The sequence below is a fragment of the Gopherus flavomarginatus genome, chromosome 3, assembly GCF_025201925.1.
Source record: "Gopherus flavomarginatus isolate rGopFla2 chromosome 3, rGopFla2.mat.asm, whole genome shotgun sequence".
NCBI classification, from domain to species: Eukaryota; Metazoa; Chordata; order Testudines; family Testudinidae; genus Gopherus; species Gopherus flavomarginatus.
The window spans coordinates 50,568,641-50,588,802 of NC_066619.1; the positions used below are offsets into that span (position 1 = coordinate 50,568,641).

At 41.1% G+C, this 20,162-nt stretch overlaps 1 protein-coding gene across 1 annotated transcript in view; it reads right to left on the reverse strand.

Moving 5' to 3' along the window:
* Positions 1-20,162, reverse strand: part of TNPO1 (transportin 1) — a 158,285-nt gene that overhangs the window by 98,599 nt on the left and 39,524 nt on the right. The window contains exons 3-4 of the mRNA XM_050943752.1: positions 18,901-18,976; positions 3,849-3,998 (exon numbers count right to left, since the gene is read on the reverse strand). Of these exons, the coding sequence (XP_050799709.1) occupies positions 3,849-3,998; positions 18,901-18,976 (226 nt within the window). The remainder of the gene's footprint in view (positions 1-3,848; positions 3,999-18,900; positions 18,977-20,162) is intronic.

Here is a 20,162-nt window from a genome sequence, read left to right on the forward strand (position 1 = left end):
CTAGGTTTGACTAGTGTCAAATGTCCCCACCAAGAGCCAGACCGTGACTGGCAGGAATCTGTGGGGACCCTGCAGTTGAGGTTGTGATGGACAGCAGTGCTGAAGTAAGTGCCTCAGCACTCAGGAGTGTCATTCTAGTCTACACAAAGAACTAGGTAGCTGGTATTCATCTTCAGAGTTATGTGCCCAAGAATCTTTGCAAGAATCCTTCAAAGCACAAAAATAGCTACATTATAAATCCAGGAGCACCCAAACCCCGTCACAGCATTTCTTAGTCACTACCCAGTGTACTTCATTGCCTGGCCAGCTCACGCAGTCTCATGGTCACAAACACACAGGTTGTTACCCTATCACCAAGTTGTGTATTTACAAAATTATCCCGGTGTAATGCAAGCTTACAGAAAAGGAAGGCTTCCTCACAGCCTTCACTCCTCAGTCCAGGCTCACCCTCCCCACTTTCCTTCTGAGCTTTCCCTTGCTTCCTTTCACTTCTATCCCCCCAATTACATCATTAACCCAGCGATTGCCACCAGGTGCTCACGATCCCCCAACAGAAGGTGTTTAATGCTGCAGCAATGTAAGTGACAGGGTGCTACAAATAATGCCTTGTCTCACCCCATTACTACAGTTCCATCAGGAGACAAGTAAATCCACTTGAAAGGAGCAACTGGGTTCTCTTTTCCAGTGTGACCTACAAACAGCAGGCCACACAAGAGCTGAAATGCACTCCTTAACCAGCTCCACTGATTACTCCTTTGAGATACATGAGAGCCAACAGAGAGGATCTTGGGCATTTCTAAGCACTGAGAGCAGTTGACATGCAGAAACTTGCCTCTACCTTGTTAGCAGAAGAACAGAAGGGCGGGGGGGAAGATGGGACACACAAAGCGATTCTTAAAAAGAGAAAAAAACAAACAGGGAGGGAGGTAGAAAGGAGTGTTGGCAATAGACAGGCATTCCCCTCCCCCCACACCTCCCAAAAAGGCCACATGCGGGGCAGGGGGAGGCGATGGCAGGGGAAGAGGAATCCATACAGAAATGGACTCGAGGGATCAGAGAAATTTGCTGTGTGTCTAATAAACCTAGCTCCTTAAATTAGTAATCAGTCAAGATTATAGATACAAATTCCCCCCTCATCCTCCAAAAAAGCCCACCAGTAGGACACAAATAGCGAAATTCTATTTTCAGAAACTCTCTGTGACAGGAGACAGACTAAATTTGGTCAAACAGTGACTCTTCTACTGTTTGAAGTATAACAGAAACAACACAAGTTTTAAAACATTAATAAGTTAGACAAGAGTTCAACAGAAAAAGGCTAGAACAAAAAAACCCACAAACCACACAAACTGTTTCATTTGTTGTCCTTCTCATTGTAAGTGCTTCAGAACAGGAACAGTCACTTTCTGTGCACTTGTACAATGGTGCCCTACTCTTGATTTGTCCCTGTTGTCTCTACCACAATACAATTCACTAGAATAATTAAAAATGTACAGACGCTGCTACAAAATGTCCGTTGATATAAGAAGTTGTTTCACTGCTGGAGTCAACAAAGTTAAATATGATTTTTAAACAGTCAGCTTTGCGACCAGGGGCTGCTAACAGGGAGTTAGAAACAATAGTTAAGAATAAAATTGTCAGACACATAGAAGAACACAAATTGTTGGGCAATAGTCAACATGGTTTCTCTAAAGGGAAATCATGTCTTACTAATCTATTAGAGTTCTTTGAAGGGGTCAACAAACGTGCAGACAAGGAGGATCCAGTGGACATAGTGTACTTAGATTTCCAGAAAGCCTTTGACAAAGTCCCTCACCAAAGGCTCTTATGTAAATTAAGTTAAGTTGCCATGGGATAAAAGGGAAGGTACTTTCATGGATTGAGAACTGGTTAAAGAGACAGGGAACAAAGGGTAGGAATTAATGGCAAATTCTCAGAATGGAGAGGGGTAACTAGTGATGTTCCCCAAGGGTCAGTCCTAGGACCAATTCTATTCAACTTATTCATAAATGATCTGGAGAAAGGGGTAAAAAGTCAGGTGGCAAAGTTTGCAGATGATACTAAACTGATCAAGATAGTGAAGACCAAAGAAGACTGTGAAGAACTTCAAAAAGATCTCACAAAACTAAGTGATTCGGCAACGAAATGGCAAATTAAATATAATGTGGATAAAGTAATACACATTGGAAAAAATAACCTCAACTATACATACAATACGATGAGGGCTAATTTAGCTACAACAAAATCAGGAAAAAGATCTTGGAGTCATTGTGGATAGTTCTCTGAAGACGTCCACGCAGTGTGCAGAGGCGGTCAAAAAAGCAAAACAGGATGTTAGGAACGATAAAAAAGGGGATACAGCATAAGACAGAGAATATATTATTGCCCTTATATAAATCGATAGTATGCCCACATCTTGAATATTGCGTACAGATGTGGTCGCCTCATCTCAAAAAGAGATATACTGGCACTAGAAAAGGATCAGAGAAGGGCAACTAAAATGATTTAGGGGTTTGGAGAGGGTCCCATATGAGGAGAGATTAAAGAGGCTAGGACTTCTCAGCTTGGAAAAGAGGAGACTAAGCGAGGATAGGGTAGAGGTATATAAAATTATGAGTGATGTGGAGAAAGTGGATAAGGAAAAAAGTTATTTACTTATTCCCATAATACAAGAACTAGGGGTCACCAAGTCAAATTAATAGGTAGCAGGTTTAAAACAAAAGGAAGTTCTTCTTCACACAGCACACAGTCAACTTGTGGAACTCCTTACCTGAGGAAGTTGTGAAGGCTAGGACTACAACAGTGTTTAAAAGAGAACTGGATAAATTCATGGAGGTTAAGTCCATTAATGTCTTTTAGCCACGATGGGTAAGGAATGGTGTCCCTAGCCTTTGTCAGAGGGTGGAGATGGATGGCAGGAGAGACATCACTTATTACTTGTTAGGTTCACTCCCTCTGGGAAACCTGGCATTGACCACTCCCAGTAGACAGGATACTGGGCTAGATGGACCATTGGTCTGAACCAGTATGACCGTTCTTATGTTCTTATATTCACCTCATTCCGAATTTTAGATGGAAAGCTTAGAGACAGTTATGAAATTAGTAACCAGTAGAACAAGCAACCTCATGTTTCAGGGCTCTCTATCCAATCACCAGCAGTGAATCAGAAAGGAATCTTTCCCCCCCTCAATGTGCAGCTGGCTAGATATATTTTAGAGCAGTATTTTTCATCTCTGTCTGTAGCCTGGGGCACCTCCTAGAACCTGGGCATCTCCCACGTAGTCAAAATTAAACCAAGCCCGCTGCACAAACCTTGAGAGTTGGTGGTACCCTGCTCTCTCCTGTTTTATGCCTGTGGTATGTGGTTTAGTCCTTTTGAGGACTAAAATGCTTCAGCCTAACTGAAGCCTTTGGGCTTAATGTAAGGGTAGCTGTGTGAAAATTTAATGGGACAGTGACATGCAGAAAGTCATACTAATGGATCTACCGAGTGGTCCCTTCTGGACTTAAACTATGACACTTATGTCAAAAATTATGAGCCTGAATTCTCAATCCAGCTTTAAATAAGAAGGGAACATGTTTCATGAGCCCGATAAAGAAAACTTTATGCAATATTAAGCTGCATTTCAATCTCATCTGTGCGTTGCATTCAAAACACATTCGTTTTGACAGTATCATACTTTTTACACCACTTTAATTTAACTCTGACTGATCATGCAGATAAATGTCAGTATGTTACAGATGTAGAACTAACTCAGATACCTCTGATGTATAAATAGGGAGTAAGAAATGCAACAAGCAAGCTGAAAGAACTACCAACAATTACAGAAAATTTGGATCTGGAAACTCACCTACAGTTGCTCTAATTAATGGGGAGGAATCCCCAATGTTGTTTAGACATTCACTCTTGATGAAGTCTGTTACTCCATTTGGAAAGTTGTGAAAATGCGCTTTCACGTTATTCTTCAAGATGAGACCACTCAGGGACCGTGTGGGTTCATCTGCAACAATACAATAAAATTACATTCAGATTTCATTGGGCGTATAGGATGCTAGCACATTTATAGAATTATGTACTCTTTCAAACGGAAGAATCATATACACAATGTTTGGTACCACTAAATTTCAGTATCTCCAGTTCTGCTTTTAAAGAGAATAGTTGCTAGAGAGGACAAAATATCCATGGATGAAGTTAAGGCTAACTACTAGCAATAGTTTCAGAATTAGAAATAAAATCTCTCATGTCTACTGAAACCTGTATTAAATTAAGCACCCTTGTGGCGGTGATGTGTACTGCAAAACATCTCGATTCAGTTTCTCTTCACTTGGCTTGCAAGCCAAGCAAGAGAGATTAAAAGTGATGTAGGGACAAGTGCAATAAAGTAGTACACGTCATATTACTTAACAAACTAAGGAAGTATTATACAAGTTTCTTCAGACCTAGCTATTCCAAGCTGAGGAAACCATGCTGAGTCCCAGTATTTATTTTGGAACACTAGGATTCACATTACATAACATTTTAATTAAAGCTCTTGACAAAAAGAAAGTTATGAAGTGGTGTCCGTTTCCCCATGAATCCACCTGGCTAGATCTAGAATAATCAAAGCTCGCATCCGTTTTGGATTTTCTGGGTTTACCTATCTTTGCTTTTAGTTTCCCGATAATTATAAAAAAAACGTTATATTTCAAATGCCTGGGAGGCAAGAACCTGTCTACAAGTTTCTATAGAAACAGTCAATCACTCAATACACACGATAGTAATCAGATTACATCAAGGAATAAATATTTAACTTCACAGGTTAAAGCAAAGAGCAGTAAAAAACAAAAAGAGCAGTTAATATATGAAATCTTCCAAACCATCTTTTAGAAATTTTAATAAAGATGGCATGCAAAGCCTTGAGCCAAAAGCAAAAGCCCCCCCCCCCCCCGCCCCCACCATAAAGAGTTACGGTCCATAAATAGAATTTTCAATGAGAACACTCAACAATACTATTTCAGCACTTAGAATAGAGAACAAGGCTAAAGTACAAGGCTGAATAAAACCAGCCACCAAAGAAATGTAGCTGTTCACATCATTTCTAGAATGCTTGAAATGTGAAATACCAGAAGCTGAAAGTTATATCACTTGCTAAACTAGGATCCACAGAAAGAAGAGACCCCATTTTTTCAGAGTGGCACATGTTAAGACACTTTTCATCAGATTTAGATTAAGTACCGGTAGTTAAAGCAGCAGAAGCGATCACACACATTGGTTTGTATAGCACTTCCCATGAGCCAGCTTCTATAGCTGTCCAAGGCAACTCCTTAGTGTCATCTATCTTCCGACCAAAAGAAAGGGTCTGACCATATGAATGGCCTAGAGCTCAAAACCATCAGGCTGGTCTATGTAAAGTTTCTACTTGTCTTCCAAAATTCCATAGGGCAGATAGTCAAGACCACACGACAGCCATGCAGTATAAGAAGAAGAAAGGGGTACCTATTTCTAACCCATGTATCTGGAAGCCATCTACGTCTGAAATTGTTACCCAAGTGCCCTATGGTCCTCAAGCTCCCCAGAGCCATAAACAAATGTAGCAGGTTTCCTGAACAGACCATCAGTGGCCAACCATGAATGGTCCTTCCCAGTTCCAGCACAGAAATGATATTCCATTGGTGGGCATTCCCCACAATAAACTTGTTTGCCACAAGCACAACATAAAATATCAGAATGTTTGCTCTAGTCGAGATGGATGCCTTTCTATCTGTGCCCCTGATCCCCAGGATGATCTCAAGATAAGAGACAAAGTCATGATTATCTTGGCAGGAGAGGCAGGAGAGGCATTTCTTTAAACAAAGCCATCGAATCAATTTCCAGGTTTTGCTATCTGGGTTCTATACTTGCCAGCTTCTCCAATTCACAAGGTTCTGAAACTGAGTTAAAAAAAAAATATCAGCCAGCCATCGATAGTGGTGGAGGCATGACTGCATCATCTGGAGACTAAGACAAAATAGGGATTTGAGGGATAGCCTCTTTGTCCAACCTAGCGTCCTGTCCTAACAAAGGTGTTCGGGGGTTGGTGGAGGAGATTGTGACCATAGTCTCCTGGTGCAGTGGAGCTAGAAGTCTGTCAAAGTGCTGACAATATGCTACCCAACGATGCCAGTATGACCATAGAGGCAGCCCTTACAGGAACAAGAGGATAGTATCAAGGACTGATCTCACAACCCCTGATGTGGGTGAGGGTCCTTGCCAAAGTATGAGTTCCTGTAATGATGCAGAGGGGAACACCACACTGATAAGGAGGAGATTCACTGAATGCTTCCCTCATCCCCCTGAATGTCCTTCAATGTGGTGGTGGGGGACAGGAGGGTGAAGAATCCCATGGTATCAGGAAGCATTGGTAATCTGGAGACTGGGGTCTCAGTACTGAGACTATCACTACCCACACGTAATGGGACTCCGGCTTGTCTAACACTGACAAGTCCCTGGAGTAATGGAATTCCTACTGTACTGACTGGATCAGTCCTGATGTAGCAATTGATTTGAGCAGTACTGTTGGTCTGGAGTGGGTTGGCTCTGAAGCTGCATGCTTTGATTTTGTTGGTACTGACGGAGCCTAGCATGAAGACACTGTTGCTAAGTCTGAAACAGACTGTGCTGGTGCCCTTCTGACACCATGTTTCTTCAAAGTGCTGCAGGATCACCCTGCTCCACTGGTACTGGAGGAAATGTCTTTCGCCTCCGTGGCACCAAGTGAAGAGGTCTAGGCCTCAACACCATATACTTAGCAGAAGATTGGGACTTCCTTAGGAGCAGGCTCCTGGTGGCGGGAGACCACACTCCTCTTCAGAGCCTTCCCCGAGTCCTCCAAGATTTTCTCCTTTTTATGTGAGATATTAGCCAAAATTGAAGGGGTAATGAATCTCTCCAGGGACAAAATGTACAGAGATGGTCTGCTCACCTAACTCAGAAGCAGGCCAAAGGGAGTGCTCCATTAGCAGCTTCAGTTTGGTCTCCTGATTCTTCCAAACTTCATTTCCAGATAAAATACAAGTCAAATTAGGGTCGTGCACTTAATTGCTAATGTAGGCCAATCTCAGTGTGTTGGACAACTATTTATGTGCAAATGCGGGCCCATCTTGGGCAGCTGGAAACCACCTCAACCCACGAGTCCACCTGAGTATACAGCTCAGCCTATACAAGCAACTAAGTGCGAAACTACAGTGAAGTTGCATCTTACACGGGGGTTAGGTTCTAAAGTCAGCACGCAAGGTGAAAATCACTTAATAGTCAAAATTACCCTTGAAAATTCTTTAAATTGCCCATACAGTATACTGTACATGGTTTTATGTATACAACCCTGTACAGTAATGTATAAATGTATAAAGTACAGTATATAATAAAGAGTACATATGAAAAATATAATTTTACAGTACTGTATTTTTAAGTTACAGAGGGTTGTCAGGGCTTGATGTTGATCCAGGAAACAGAGGTGACGGAGAACAAGTCGTAGACAAAGTGGTTGGCTCTGGTTCAGCTCGAGAAGTTGACTGCATAGGCTCATCTGCTGCTGGCTGTTTTTCCTTGAAAAACATGGTGATTGGCAACTGTCACTGTTGTCTCTTGAGCTGCTCAAATATTTCTTGATATGGTCTCAAATCGTCCGTAATACTCTGTGATTTTGAGGCTTCATTCCTTATAGGGATCGTATTCGGAAATTAAATCATTCAAGTGTTTCACTGCTTGGAACATTTCAGCAAATTTATGAAGATTCCAACTTGCTGGCTCTTCCTGTTAGTCATCATCATCTTCGTCTTCTGTAGACGATTTTATCAGTTCCTCTGACTCTTCACTGGTCAATGTTTCTCTATGGCTCTCAATTAATTCTTCAATTTCTTCCTCAAGGATGTCAACGAAGCTACCACCACCCACTTGCGTGGCCACCTGAACAATGTATTTCACTTCTTTGTCAATGGTCGGGAAACCCTTAAAATCATTCACACATTCTTTCCAAAGGTTTTGCCAACATGCATTGACTGTTTCAGACTTGATTGCATCCATTCCCTGTTTAATATAAGTGAATGCAATCAGCAATGTTGAAGGACTTCCAACACTCCATCAGATTAAGGTTGGAATCAGCATCTATAGCGCTACGTGTCCATGAGAACGTAAGCCTCGTGTACATGGCCTTGAAACAGAGAATCACGCCTTGGTTGAGAGATTGGAGGATGGAGGTGGTATGGGGGGAGGGGGGGGAAGACTACTTCAACGTCATTATGTGCAAACCGGAGTGCCATAGGATGGCCAGGAGCATTGTCTGTGATCAGCAACACTTTAAAGTCAAGTCCTTTCTCTTCAAGGTACCGCTTGACCTCCAGAATGAAACACTTGTGGAACCAATCCAGAAATAATGCTGCCGTCACCCAAGCCTTTTTATTTGATTGCCAGGACACAGGCAGGAGATTTCTGTTCTTGCCTTTTAGGGCACAGGGATTTGCAGCCCTGTAGAGCAAGCCCAGCTTTATTAAATGCCCAGCCACACTGTCACAAAACACAGTCACATGGTATTTAGCTGCTTTGAAGCCAGGGGCTTGTCTTTCTGACTTCTAAATGTAAGTGCGGTTGGGCGTTTTTTTTCCAGAAGAGCCCAGTCTCGCCAGCATTAAAAACTTGTTCTAGATGACAGCACTATTCTTCTATGATTTTCTTTAATTGTTCAAGGTAGGCTTTTGCTGCATCTGCCAATGAAGAGGCAGCTTCACCAGTAGTTTGCATGTTTTTAAGGTTGAAGCGGTTCCTAAAACTATGAAGCCAACCTTGGTTGGCTTTGAATTCCTTCTCATCAGAATGCTGTCCCTCTTCGGTAGGAGGTTTGAACAGCGTGTAGAGGCTAAGAGCCTTTTCTGGCAACATGTTGCGTTGATAGGCATACGTTTGCGGTTCATGCCTTCCAGCCATAAGTTTAGTGAAGACTGAAAAGGCATTAAAGTCTTATCACGCACCTGGCTCATCACCTTAGCAGTTATTGGAGCACTTGATGCCACGGCTTGACAAATTTCTCTCTCTCTCTCGAATCTTGATGGCACGGATGCTAGATTAGTTGCAGCCATATTTACGCGCCACACTGGAGACCGACAAACCATCTCTCAGTAAGTCCAACACAGCCAGTTTTTCCTCCAGCATTGGAACAGCTCGCTGTTTCTTCGGCTGAGCACCAGATGAAGTAGTTGGCTTGCGTTTAGGGGCCATGTTGTATGAATAATATGTATCTTTAAACACTAGACTCACACTCAGCATGGCGAGATGCTCCCACTATGAGAGGCACGCGGGAACTGAGACAGACTGAGGGAACAGCAGATTCACGGCTCCCATCTCATGCTCACTCCAGGGCATACGCTCATTGGGTGGAATCGCCCACACTATTTACAGGTATCTTGTTGTTTTTCTTTTTTTTGACAAGCGCATATAGTTGAATTCGCATAAGTTAAATGCACGTAGGATGCGATTTGCCTGTATGTGCATTACGGCTAGCCATTTACAGGCAACAGCAGGGGGCGCCAGAGAGCATCCTGAGGGAGCATCAATTGGCCACTTGATGGAGCCAATTTTAGAGGAAACCAGGTTTTCCAGTTTTTTTTATTTATTTTTTTATCAAAATCAATAGGCTTCTGCCCATTAACATCTAGAACATGCCCCACAACTGATCTGATGCTCTTTTCAAAAGTTATTGCTTGACAAACAGGCAAATTCTCTTGAGTGCAAGGCTCTGCTTTGCTCGCTCAATTATATGTTAGTCTATTTGCATTACAATAATTAATTCATGTCAGATAGGGCATTTAAAAAGAAAAGTTACTAAGTACCAATGGTATATATAGACAGATTGATTACTAAATGATTCACAAAAGGTAACTGAAGTAGAAACACCGAATTATTAAAACATATTTAGTGGGTCAAGAACCATGAAAACTCAGATACATTTAGTCATAAAACCCTAATTCTGTTTGTTTTAAAACACACAGATCTGAAACAAAGACACTGTTTCCAAAGCTTATCTAAGCAGCTCCCATTGAAATCCCTGTTTTTCCTCTCCAATCCCCTCTCTCCCTTTTTAATAACAAATTACATTTGTTATTTTTAAAAATAACTTTTGGATGATTCTAGTTAACTCCGCCACAACAATATCCTTGGCTCGAAGGTTTATTAGTCTAGAATATGGTAAGGAGTCAACAGGAAGTATCGAAAGTTATACAATATTGAAAGTTATACGGTATTGTGTTCCAGCATAGACCTGACTGTAGGATCAGGATTATAGGGGCTGAATTCTTATGTAACAGAGAAATATTTAATATCTAGAATTAGGTAGGAAGACTGTGAAGAGTTGATTATGTTTATAGATGCATGAGAGATTAGTTGAAAATAGGAGGCAATCAAGCCATAGGGATTTGCACAAGAACTTCATGGTTAAAGAACCAATTGTATGGACATGCAAATCTCAACATTCTGATTGTCCAAAGGCCATTATCAGGAAGAGCACAGGGACTTGCATAATTGAGCAATAAATATACAGTTATGGATCAGAAGCTGTACAGCCATCCATGTGCTGCATAGCTAAGAATTCTGTTTCTGGTATTTTGAAAGGGTAATTATTGCTACTCATTAGCAGACAGATTCAACATTCCAGCATCAAGGAACCCTTCTAGCGTTGTTTTAGGTTCTCAGTGAAGTTACGTTCCTACATTTAAGGCAGTTGGGACAAATCTGTTTTCAAACATCATGAATCTACTGTTGATCGGGTAAAAGCAGCAAAGAGTCCTGTGGCACCTTATAGACTAACAGATGTTTCGGAGCATGAGCTTTTGTGGGTGAATACCCACTTTGTTGGATGATGAACAAGCTAATTTCAGATAAATTTACATGAAATGCCACGGTCTATGTACACTGAAATTGTTTGAAATATTTTCCATTCACACAGCACTTTAAGCCAGAAGTGCTACCCTTTATGAGGCCACTTAAAACAGAGCATGAACAGAAGTGGGGGAGGTTCGGGGGCGGGAGGGGGGAGAGACAAAGAAACACATATGGTCTTACAATTCTGCAAGCACTGCATAAGGATATAGTAGATCACGGTCGGCAACCTTTCAGAAGCGGTGTGCCGAGTCTTCATTTATTCACTCTAATTTAAGGTTTTACGTGTTAGTCATACATTTTAATGTTCCCGAAATAAAACAAAAACTTCTTGTAAGCATAGAAGTGTCCAGCCTCCCCTACCTTGGAAACAAGTGCTACCACTCACAGTACGAACAGACACACTCAAAACACTGAATCCAAGCAGTAATGTTAGTAAGCACGTAGCTGCTTCATAGGTGTCTGAGAAACATTCCCAAAGCAGACTGTGGCAGCCTAGCCTCAGTCTCATTTTTAAGACAGAAGACATAACAGTATAAAATGCACTCAGACATCCATTTAGACAGTCCTCTTGATAACAGCACTGCCAAGCAAACTGGAATCTAACACAGGTGAGTAAAAATCAAGGAAAAAAAATCAGATTTTTAATTTAAAGTCAGATATTTATTTTGCTATTTTAAAGATTGTCAATTATTTTTAAAAATAAAGGTGTTTAAATTCAGACCTTAATACAAACTTGTTAAAGCCTAAATTTATTAACTCTTAAAACATTAAAAATAAATACACAGAATCCATGAGCCTCTATCAAAAACTGGAGTTAAAAGCTGCTTTTCTATATAAAGAAAGAAAGGAGGAGGGGAGGAGAGAATTAACTTTTGAAGTCAAGCTTTATAAATATGGCACAACAGGTCATGTACTACATTAAAGGCTAGTTTTATTTAATAAAAATAAAATTTATACTCTGTTGAGTTCAAATAAATTCCAGTTATCAAGCTAATGCACCTCAATACAAGTCATGAGCAAAAAGTTAATCTAGTAAATAAGCATCATTCAACATTTTCTAACATAGTAAAACCGTAAAACTAATACCCTGAAAATATTAAGCTACATAATTGCTTACATCAGTGTATATAGTGTATCCTCCTAAATAACAAAAAGATGTATCAAATCTACTGTGAAGGCTCTGTTTAGTTATAAATCAATGTGTTTTAATGGTTGTATCCACCAGTGAGAATGTACCTTTCTTTAGAAAAATAACTAAAGTACAAACAGAAAAGTTTATTAACATTGATTATTTAATGGAGGTTTTCCACTTGATTTAAATCCTGATCAAGAGTTTAGTGAGAGACTTATGGTCTTTAGTATGCGGTGAAATAAACAGTGTACATGGGAATACAGGCCTTATGTAAGTTTTAAGACCTATTTAAGAAATACATTTAAAGGTAACTTTTCCGTTGAGATGAAAGCTGAAAACAAGCTGTGAGACTCAGAGTCAAGGACTGGAAGGGACCTTGAGAGGTCATCGAGTCCAGTCCCTTGCCCTCATGGCAGGACCAAATACTGTCTAGACCATCCCGGATAGACATTTATCTAACCTACTTTTAAAAATCTCCAGAGATGGAGATTCCACAACCTCCCTAGGCAATTTATTCCAGTGTTTAACTACCCTGACAGTTAGGAACTTTTTCCTAATGTCCAACCTAAATCTCCCTTGCTGCAGCTTAAGCCCAGCGCTTCTTGTTCTATCATTAGAAGCTAAGGTGAACAAGTTTTCTCCCTCCTCCTGATGACACCCTTTTAGATACCTGAAAACTGCTATCACGTCCCCTCTCAGTCTTCTCTTTTCCAAACTAAATAAACCCAATTCTTTCAGCCTCCCTTCATAGGTCATGTTCAAGACCTTTAATTATCCTTGCTGCTCTTCTCTGGACCCTCTCCAATTTCTCCACATCTTTCTTGAAATGCGGTGCCCAGAACTGGACACAATACTCCAGTTGAGGCCTAACCAGCGCAGAGTAGAGCGGAAGAATGACTTCTCGTGTCTTGTTTACCTATAGCCCAGTTTCAAAATAGGAAGGTATTGTAATGTCTAAGATGCATAAATTGAAGTGATGAAAGATCATAGGTCTGAACTTACAATTTTTATTGGATGGATGAAAACTGAGTGACTGGTTGTGGGGGGGGCGGAGAACCACACATCCTAGCAGTCTTATAGGATTTTTATTATTTCATTTTCTATAAAACAGGTGACAATATCATATCCAGACCATTTCACCTGGATAAGACAATGCCAGCTTCTTCAATCCAGAGCATGAGACCACCTGAATCAATATTGTAGGGAACAGACTTTCCACAGAAACAGTGTAGAACTCCAAATATTTTTAAAATTGTTGACTTAAGCAGCACTTTTCCAAACTAACACTAACTAAAAAAGTGACCTAATCCACTCCTTATAGATTAAGTTACATGGAGCCAAAACAGACCTCATACCCGACATATCCAAAGATCTAGGAAGGAGATGATGCAAGGCAGAGTAAGCAAAATTCACAAACCGTAAGAATCAAAGGTAAGGCCAAAGAAGCCTTACAAGCCATCTGACAGAAGACAGACAGACAGTCTCAAGATTCTGAAATATCACATTGATGTGAGGAAGTCACCTCAACCACCACATGCATCAGAGGCTACATGAACCTTTGCCCTGTCTGTAGACACACTGAAAGAAAGCCTGTTAATGAGAAGTGCTGCTCCTTGCCTGCAATTTCAGCTCTGACTCTATGCAAGTTAAGACGACTGCAGGAGCTCAAGAAACAGAAGTCCCTGTGGCACCTTAGAGACTAACCAATTTATTTGGGCATGAGCTTTCATGGGCTAGAACCCACTTCATCAGATGTATGGAATGGAAAATACAGAAGCAGGTATACATATACACATGGACATGAAAAGTGTGAGTTGCCTTATCAAGTGTGTGTGGAAGGGGGGAGGAAGAAATCACTCTAATGAGAGCTCAATTAACCGTAGACTACCAAGGCGAGGGGCGGGGGTTAAGAGAGAGAATCACCTTAGCAGTGGTAATGAGGGTGGCCCATTTCAAACAGTTGACAAGGAGTGAGTAACAGCAGGGGGAAATTAGTTTGGTAAAATTAGGTTTTGTAATGACCCATCCAGTCCCAGTATTTCTTCAGGCCTAATTTGATGGTGTCCAGTTTGCAAATTAATGCCAGTTCTGCAGTTTCACGTTGGAGTCTGTTTTTGAAGTTTTTTTTGCTGAAGACTTGCCACTTTTAAGTCTGTTATTGAGTATCCAGGGAGGTTGAAGTGTTCTCCTACTGGTTTTTGAATGTTGTAATTCCTGATGTCAGATTTGTGTCCATTTATTCTCTTGCATAGAGACTGTCCGGTTTGGCCAATGTACATGGCACAGGGGCATTGCTGGCACATATCACATTGGTAGATGTGCAGGTGAACGAGCCCGACAGTGTGGCTGATGTGGTTAGGTCCTATGATGGCGTTCCTTGAATAGATATGCGGACAGTTGGCACCGGGGTCTGTTGCAGGGGTTGGTTCCTGGGTTAGTGTTTTTGTTGTGTAGTTGCTGGTGAGTATTTGCTTCAGGTTGGGGGGCTGTCTGTAAGTGAGGACTGGCCTGTCTCCCAAGGTCTGTGAGAGTAAGGGATCGTCCTTCAAGATAGGTTGTAGATCTCTGATGACACGCTGGAGAGGTTTTAGTTGGGGGCTGTAGGTGACAGATTGATAAAGCCAGAAGGGTACCCAGAAGTCACCTACTATGAGACAGGCCCTACAAAAGAAATTAACAGAATGCCACTAGCCATCACCTACAGCCCCCAAATAAAACATCTCCAGCGCATCAAAGAACCTTTTAACATTAAGCATATGGAGCCAGACTTCAATGTAATAAGCATAGTAAGAACGCTGGCAGGATGACAAACTCATCAAGGTGGACCACCATCCTGGGAGGTGAATCTCACACGAGTCTGCAGTACTTCATCTTTGTAAAAATCTGATCAAGTTTGAAGCTAGCCCACTGCTACCTGGAACCCGATCTTCCACATAAAGTTAAGTTCACAGGACTAAATGTTTCAAAAAGAGCTTTAATCCAAATTAGTATTCCATATCATGGTGCACACAAGCATGACAAGGGGCTGCAGACATTGATCTACCCTCAACTAATTAACAATCAACAGAAAGCTTACAAAATGAATAGAGCGAGTCTTCAAAGCAGGCACAGACACATAAAGAAGGTAGTAAAGCAGTTTGAGGTGGGTGAGAACTTCCTTGACCGCTATCCTTTCTTCATAAAATTACAGGTCCTTCTCACAGATTTTTTTTGAGATGCTAGGACATAAGTTATCTACTGGAAGACACCATACTTATAGATCTTTACCGTCATCAGGAATAAAAGGTCTTGAGAGCCCTAGATCTGAAATATTCTCTAGGCCACATTCTCTCTCAGTCTGATAGAATCAACTCTGCCCAGCCACAACAGTAGAGAACCACACTTATCTGAGCTAGTATGAGGCTTACAGATCATCACACTTTTCTCTCTCAACTTTGCCAGGACCTTAGCTAAGAGAGGAAGCAGCAGAAAAGTAGAGAGACATCTCTTTCCCTACAGTATGAAAGGGAATCCTTTGCTAATTTGACTTTTTATGGAAGCCATGAGCAGCCCACCAGTAGTTTTCTGCTTTGGTAAGTAATGAGATCCACCTCAGATGTCCCTCAGAAGAGAAACTGGCTGGCACTTCCAAATCCTGAAGCCACTTGTAAGGATCTATTCCAGATGATCTCATCAGCAATTGTGTTCTCCTTTCTTGCCATGTACATATGTATTATGAAAGTCTCGTGGAGTAGAGCACACTCCAACTCTTGAAGGCTTACCTAATAGGTGGCAGGACCTAGTACTTCCCTGATTGTTTCTGTGTTCTTTATGCAAACGAGAGCCCTGATAGTCACTGAACCAGGAACGCTTCTGGGGATACTAAGCATCTGGACACCTAAGGCACACAGAGCCACACTGATCTCCAGTTCACATGCACCATTCCCTGAAAGACTAAATTCCCTAGATACTGAGACCCTGTGTATGAGATCCCCTATCCTAAGCTGGATGTAACCATGATCGCTACAGTTTGGACATGAGACATCTGGAAGTCCATTACAAAACTAAGTTCTCCTCAGACAATGAGACACTGAAGTCTCACTACTGGGATGTGACAGGAGAGTTGCTTATGATTATTGCTACCCATGCCTGATACTGGGCTAAATCCATGTTCTCATGGACTAGCTTTTAAACTGCCCTAGCATTTTTCTTGAGGAATAATGTTACTGAAAGTGTGAATTTTTTTTGCATAGCTTCTCCTGCCCTTTGGTTATGAAGGCATGGCCACCATTGTTGAGAAGTGTTCCAAAATGGACTGGCAAATTGTTCACTAAAATAAGTCTCAGTACTACAGATCAGGATTCTGAGGTGCAGAGTGTGGCCACTCTTTCCTCTAAGCAAGCTCTTAAACTGCTGCCAACATCCTGAGGGAGGAGATGATACTTTTTTTAAACTGTCTTTAGAAGACACAGCAGCTTGATGTATCTGACACACCTTCACCAGCAGCTCCAAAATAAGGTGCAAGGGCATGGTAGCTATTGAATGTGGGGGAGCTGATGTTCCTCTGCAATGAATATGTACTTCCAGTCAGAAGAGTACACCAACTCATTTGAGTCCAGGTAACAATCCTCAATCTTGGATAACACCCTAGTATCCGATTTGTCCAAGCAATATGGAGGGAGTACTTAGCATATATTAAGTACTCTAGGAAACATCAGCACTGGCTACACTGAAGAAGCCAGTGTTGAGGCCAGTCCTGGACTATAGGGCATAAGCTTCAGCCTCAGGACAAAGAGTGCATTGACTTTGTTAAGAGATTCTACCCCTTCTGATGCAGAGCAAGAAGAATTTTTTGAAGTACTGTGGGCTTCTGGTCAGCCTCAGGGCCTATGCAATACAAAATACCAATTCAGTCCCCTTCCCGAGAACAGCTATTTTAGTAATTTCTTGGCTCCACCCAATTCAAGGTTGAATTCCTCCTCACCCCCTACCCCTGGTTGGGTAGCCCTTTATATTTGGCAGCAGCTCTGAAGTGGTCATTTTGCAACTAGCAGTGTTTCCTGCTCTTCTTTCCCACAAAGCTGGTAATTACCTATAAGCAATAAGAAGGAAAAAAATGGTGGACAACCGGAGCAGATGGAATATTCTAAGAGTCAGGAATGATTAAGCTGAATCATCTAGAATATATCAATACCCAGAATCAATCCCTTCTAGATTTCAACCAGAAGATGCAATGGGGGAGAACCAGGAAGTTTAGATATAAAGCTGCATGTAGAAAGGGGCTTCAATAGAATCAAGCTGTGATGTGGTTGGTTCTCTTGTCACCTCTTCCACTTGTCTTTTGCAGAGCTATAAACCTCAAGCATGTATTTCCAAGAAGCTGATGCAGAGCTCTCAACTTTGCTGTTCCTTGCAGAAAGCACTTCAGCTTTGAAATAATCATGCTGGGTTTATTGGGGAACAGGATCTGGGGAATCTGGGTCTGTGCATGGATGGTGCTGGCAGTCTGTCCCAACATTCCAGTGATCTAGGCTGGCTCAGGCTTTAGTTTTCAGTTTCTCCTTCAAAGCACTATGGACAAGCTTGGGCTGGACTTCAAGAAGTTTCTCTGTATTGCCTGAACGAGGAATTGGAGCCACTCTCTATAATGCTAGTGCTCAGTGTGACATACGGACATGTAGCTGACACCCCCACACATCACAGTAGATGCCTTCCTTCACTCTTGAAGGCGTACACCCCACCACCACCAAAATACAAAAAAGCAGAAGCCAAGACAACTTACTTTTTTTTGTATAACCTTGATTTGAACTTAGCATCAAGCAAATGCTTGATGCACCAAGAAATGTGCATTTGAAAAAACACAAATTGCTGAAGCACACTGAGTTAGGTGCCAGTATACTTGGAAGAGCCAGAAAAAACTTCAGAGGAAGAGCTCCAAGGGAGAATTGCTGAAGCTCCGACAAAAATAAAGGCAAGAACAAGCCAACATGGTGATAGAGAGCTGAAACATGTCACAGTATGAAAAAAAAACTGCCAAGGCAGTTACTGGAGCAGGCCCTCAAAACACTTGCAGGAAGGACCTCACAAATTAAGGAACTGGACTGACAATTAAGACTGACTGGAAAGGACACTAAAAAATAAAAAGAGTGCACTGAGACAGTATGAAATATTGGAGCAACGCAAAAATAGTTAATGATTAGCTTCTTCACCACCATTACCAAGAAAGAACTGAATGGTAAATTTGGAGATCAGTATTTATACCCAGTAGATGACCTGGTTCACACTTACTGTTCACACTTACTGTCCACAAGAGTAAACAATCTTTAATAAATAATGGAATTGCAACAGTCTTTCAGTAAGGAACCAAGACCCAAGAACAATTATTCTGGTAGATGGGGTCTTCAGAGAAACTTTTAACACTACTTCTCTAATATTGCAAACTCTCTCTCCATCAGAAACTACTAAATATGCCAAATTATGTAATGGTTTTAATAGCATACACAAACTACCTGGTTTAATCCTGTTAGAAATTCATTTGATTTGTGACCTCTGAACATCCTTCTTCCAACAAGAAAGGTTATTACATGATCTAATTTTACTCTGATGAAGCACTGATGCTAACATCCGGGGGGGGAGGGGAGGAGAGACCCACAAAGGAAACCTAGGACGCAATCCGGTCTAAAGCCTTGATCCTACAACTGGCAATATGCAGGCAGGCCCCTGAGCCCACCCAGCTCCCTAACGGCCATAGTCAGTAAAGCTCCACACAAGTGTATAGGTCAGCCTGTGGAGCTGGTGGCAGCATCAGCATCTAAATCTATCCTCCACTTCTAAAAATCTAGACAAATGAATTAAAGTCATTAGACAATGCCTATAATAAGATAGCAAAAACCCAGCAGCTTACCTTCAGACTTCAATTTCGTAAGAACAAATATCAGGTAGTTGTTAAAATCTGGATACTGATTCAGTTGTTCCAGTTTCTAAAAAGTAAGGTTATTAAGGAAAATATATACGTTTCAAAGATTACACTAAAGTTGACATTGATTACTTAGACGTGCAATTGCTGTAACTTCCAAATAGCACTCTACTTCCACAGTGACAAACCTTTAAAACACAAGTAATGCTCTCGTACATAAGACTCTTTCCATTCCACTAATCTCAGGTGAATGTTAAATAGCAACTATTAATGTTAGACATTTTAAGTCAGTAGGTCCACATAACTTGCATTCAAGCTTTTTAAAAGAGCTGGCTGAGGACACCTAGACTAGTAATGCTGATTTCTAAGAGTTTCAGAAGACTGGGCTAACATTGTGCCACTATTTTAAAAAAGATAAACAGAATAACATAAGTAATTATAGGCCTCTCAGTATGATAATGAAGGGGGTGATATGAGACTTGATTAAAGGAGCATTATATAATTTATGCCAATTTACATCAGTTTATGGAGACAAGTGCTGTTAAATGAACTTTATCTCTTTTTTGATGAGATTATAAATTTGGTTTCTAAAAGATAATGGTGTTGATGTTAATAGACTTCTTGAAGGCATTTGACATTGTCCCACATGACAGTCTGATTAAAAACTAGAAAGGTAAAATTAATATGACACACTTTAAATGGATTAAAAGCTGGCTTACTGATGGATATCAAAATGGAACTGTAAACAGGGAATCTTGGAGTGGGTGTGTTTCTAGTGGGGTCCCACAGGAATCTGTTCTTGATCTATATTATTTAACATTTTTATTAAGTACCTAGAAGAGGAAAAACACAAAAATTAGAGGAGTGGTAAATAATCAAGAGGACAGGTCACTGATTCAGAGTAATCTAGATCGCTTTGTAAGCTGGGCATAAGAAAACAGAACGTTTTAATATTTCTACATATAAATTATACCCCTAGGAACAAAGAATGTAGGCCATACTTATAGGATGGAGGATTCTATCCCGGGAAGCAATGACACTGAAAAGGATTTAGGGGACATGGTGGATAACCAGAACAGGAGATCCCAGTGTGTTTCTGGGGCCAAAAAGGGCTAAGGAGATCCTGGAACGCATGAGCAGGAGAATTTCAAGTAGGAGTAGAGAAGTTATTTTGCCTCTATTTGGCACTGGTGCAACCGCTGCTGGAATACTGTGTCCAATTCTGGTGTCCACAATGCAAGAAGGATGTA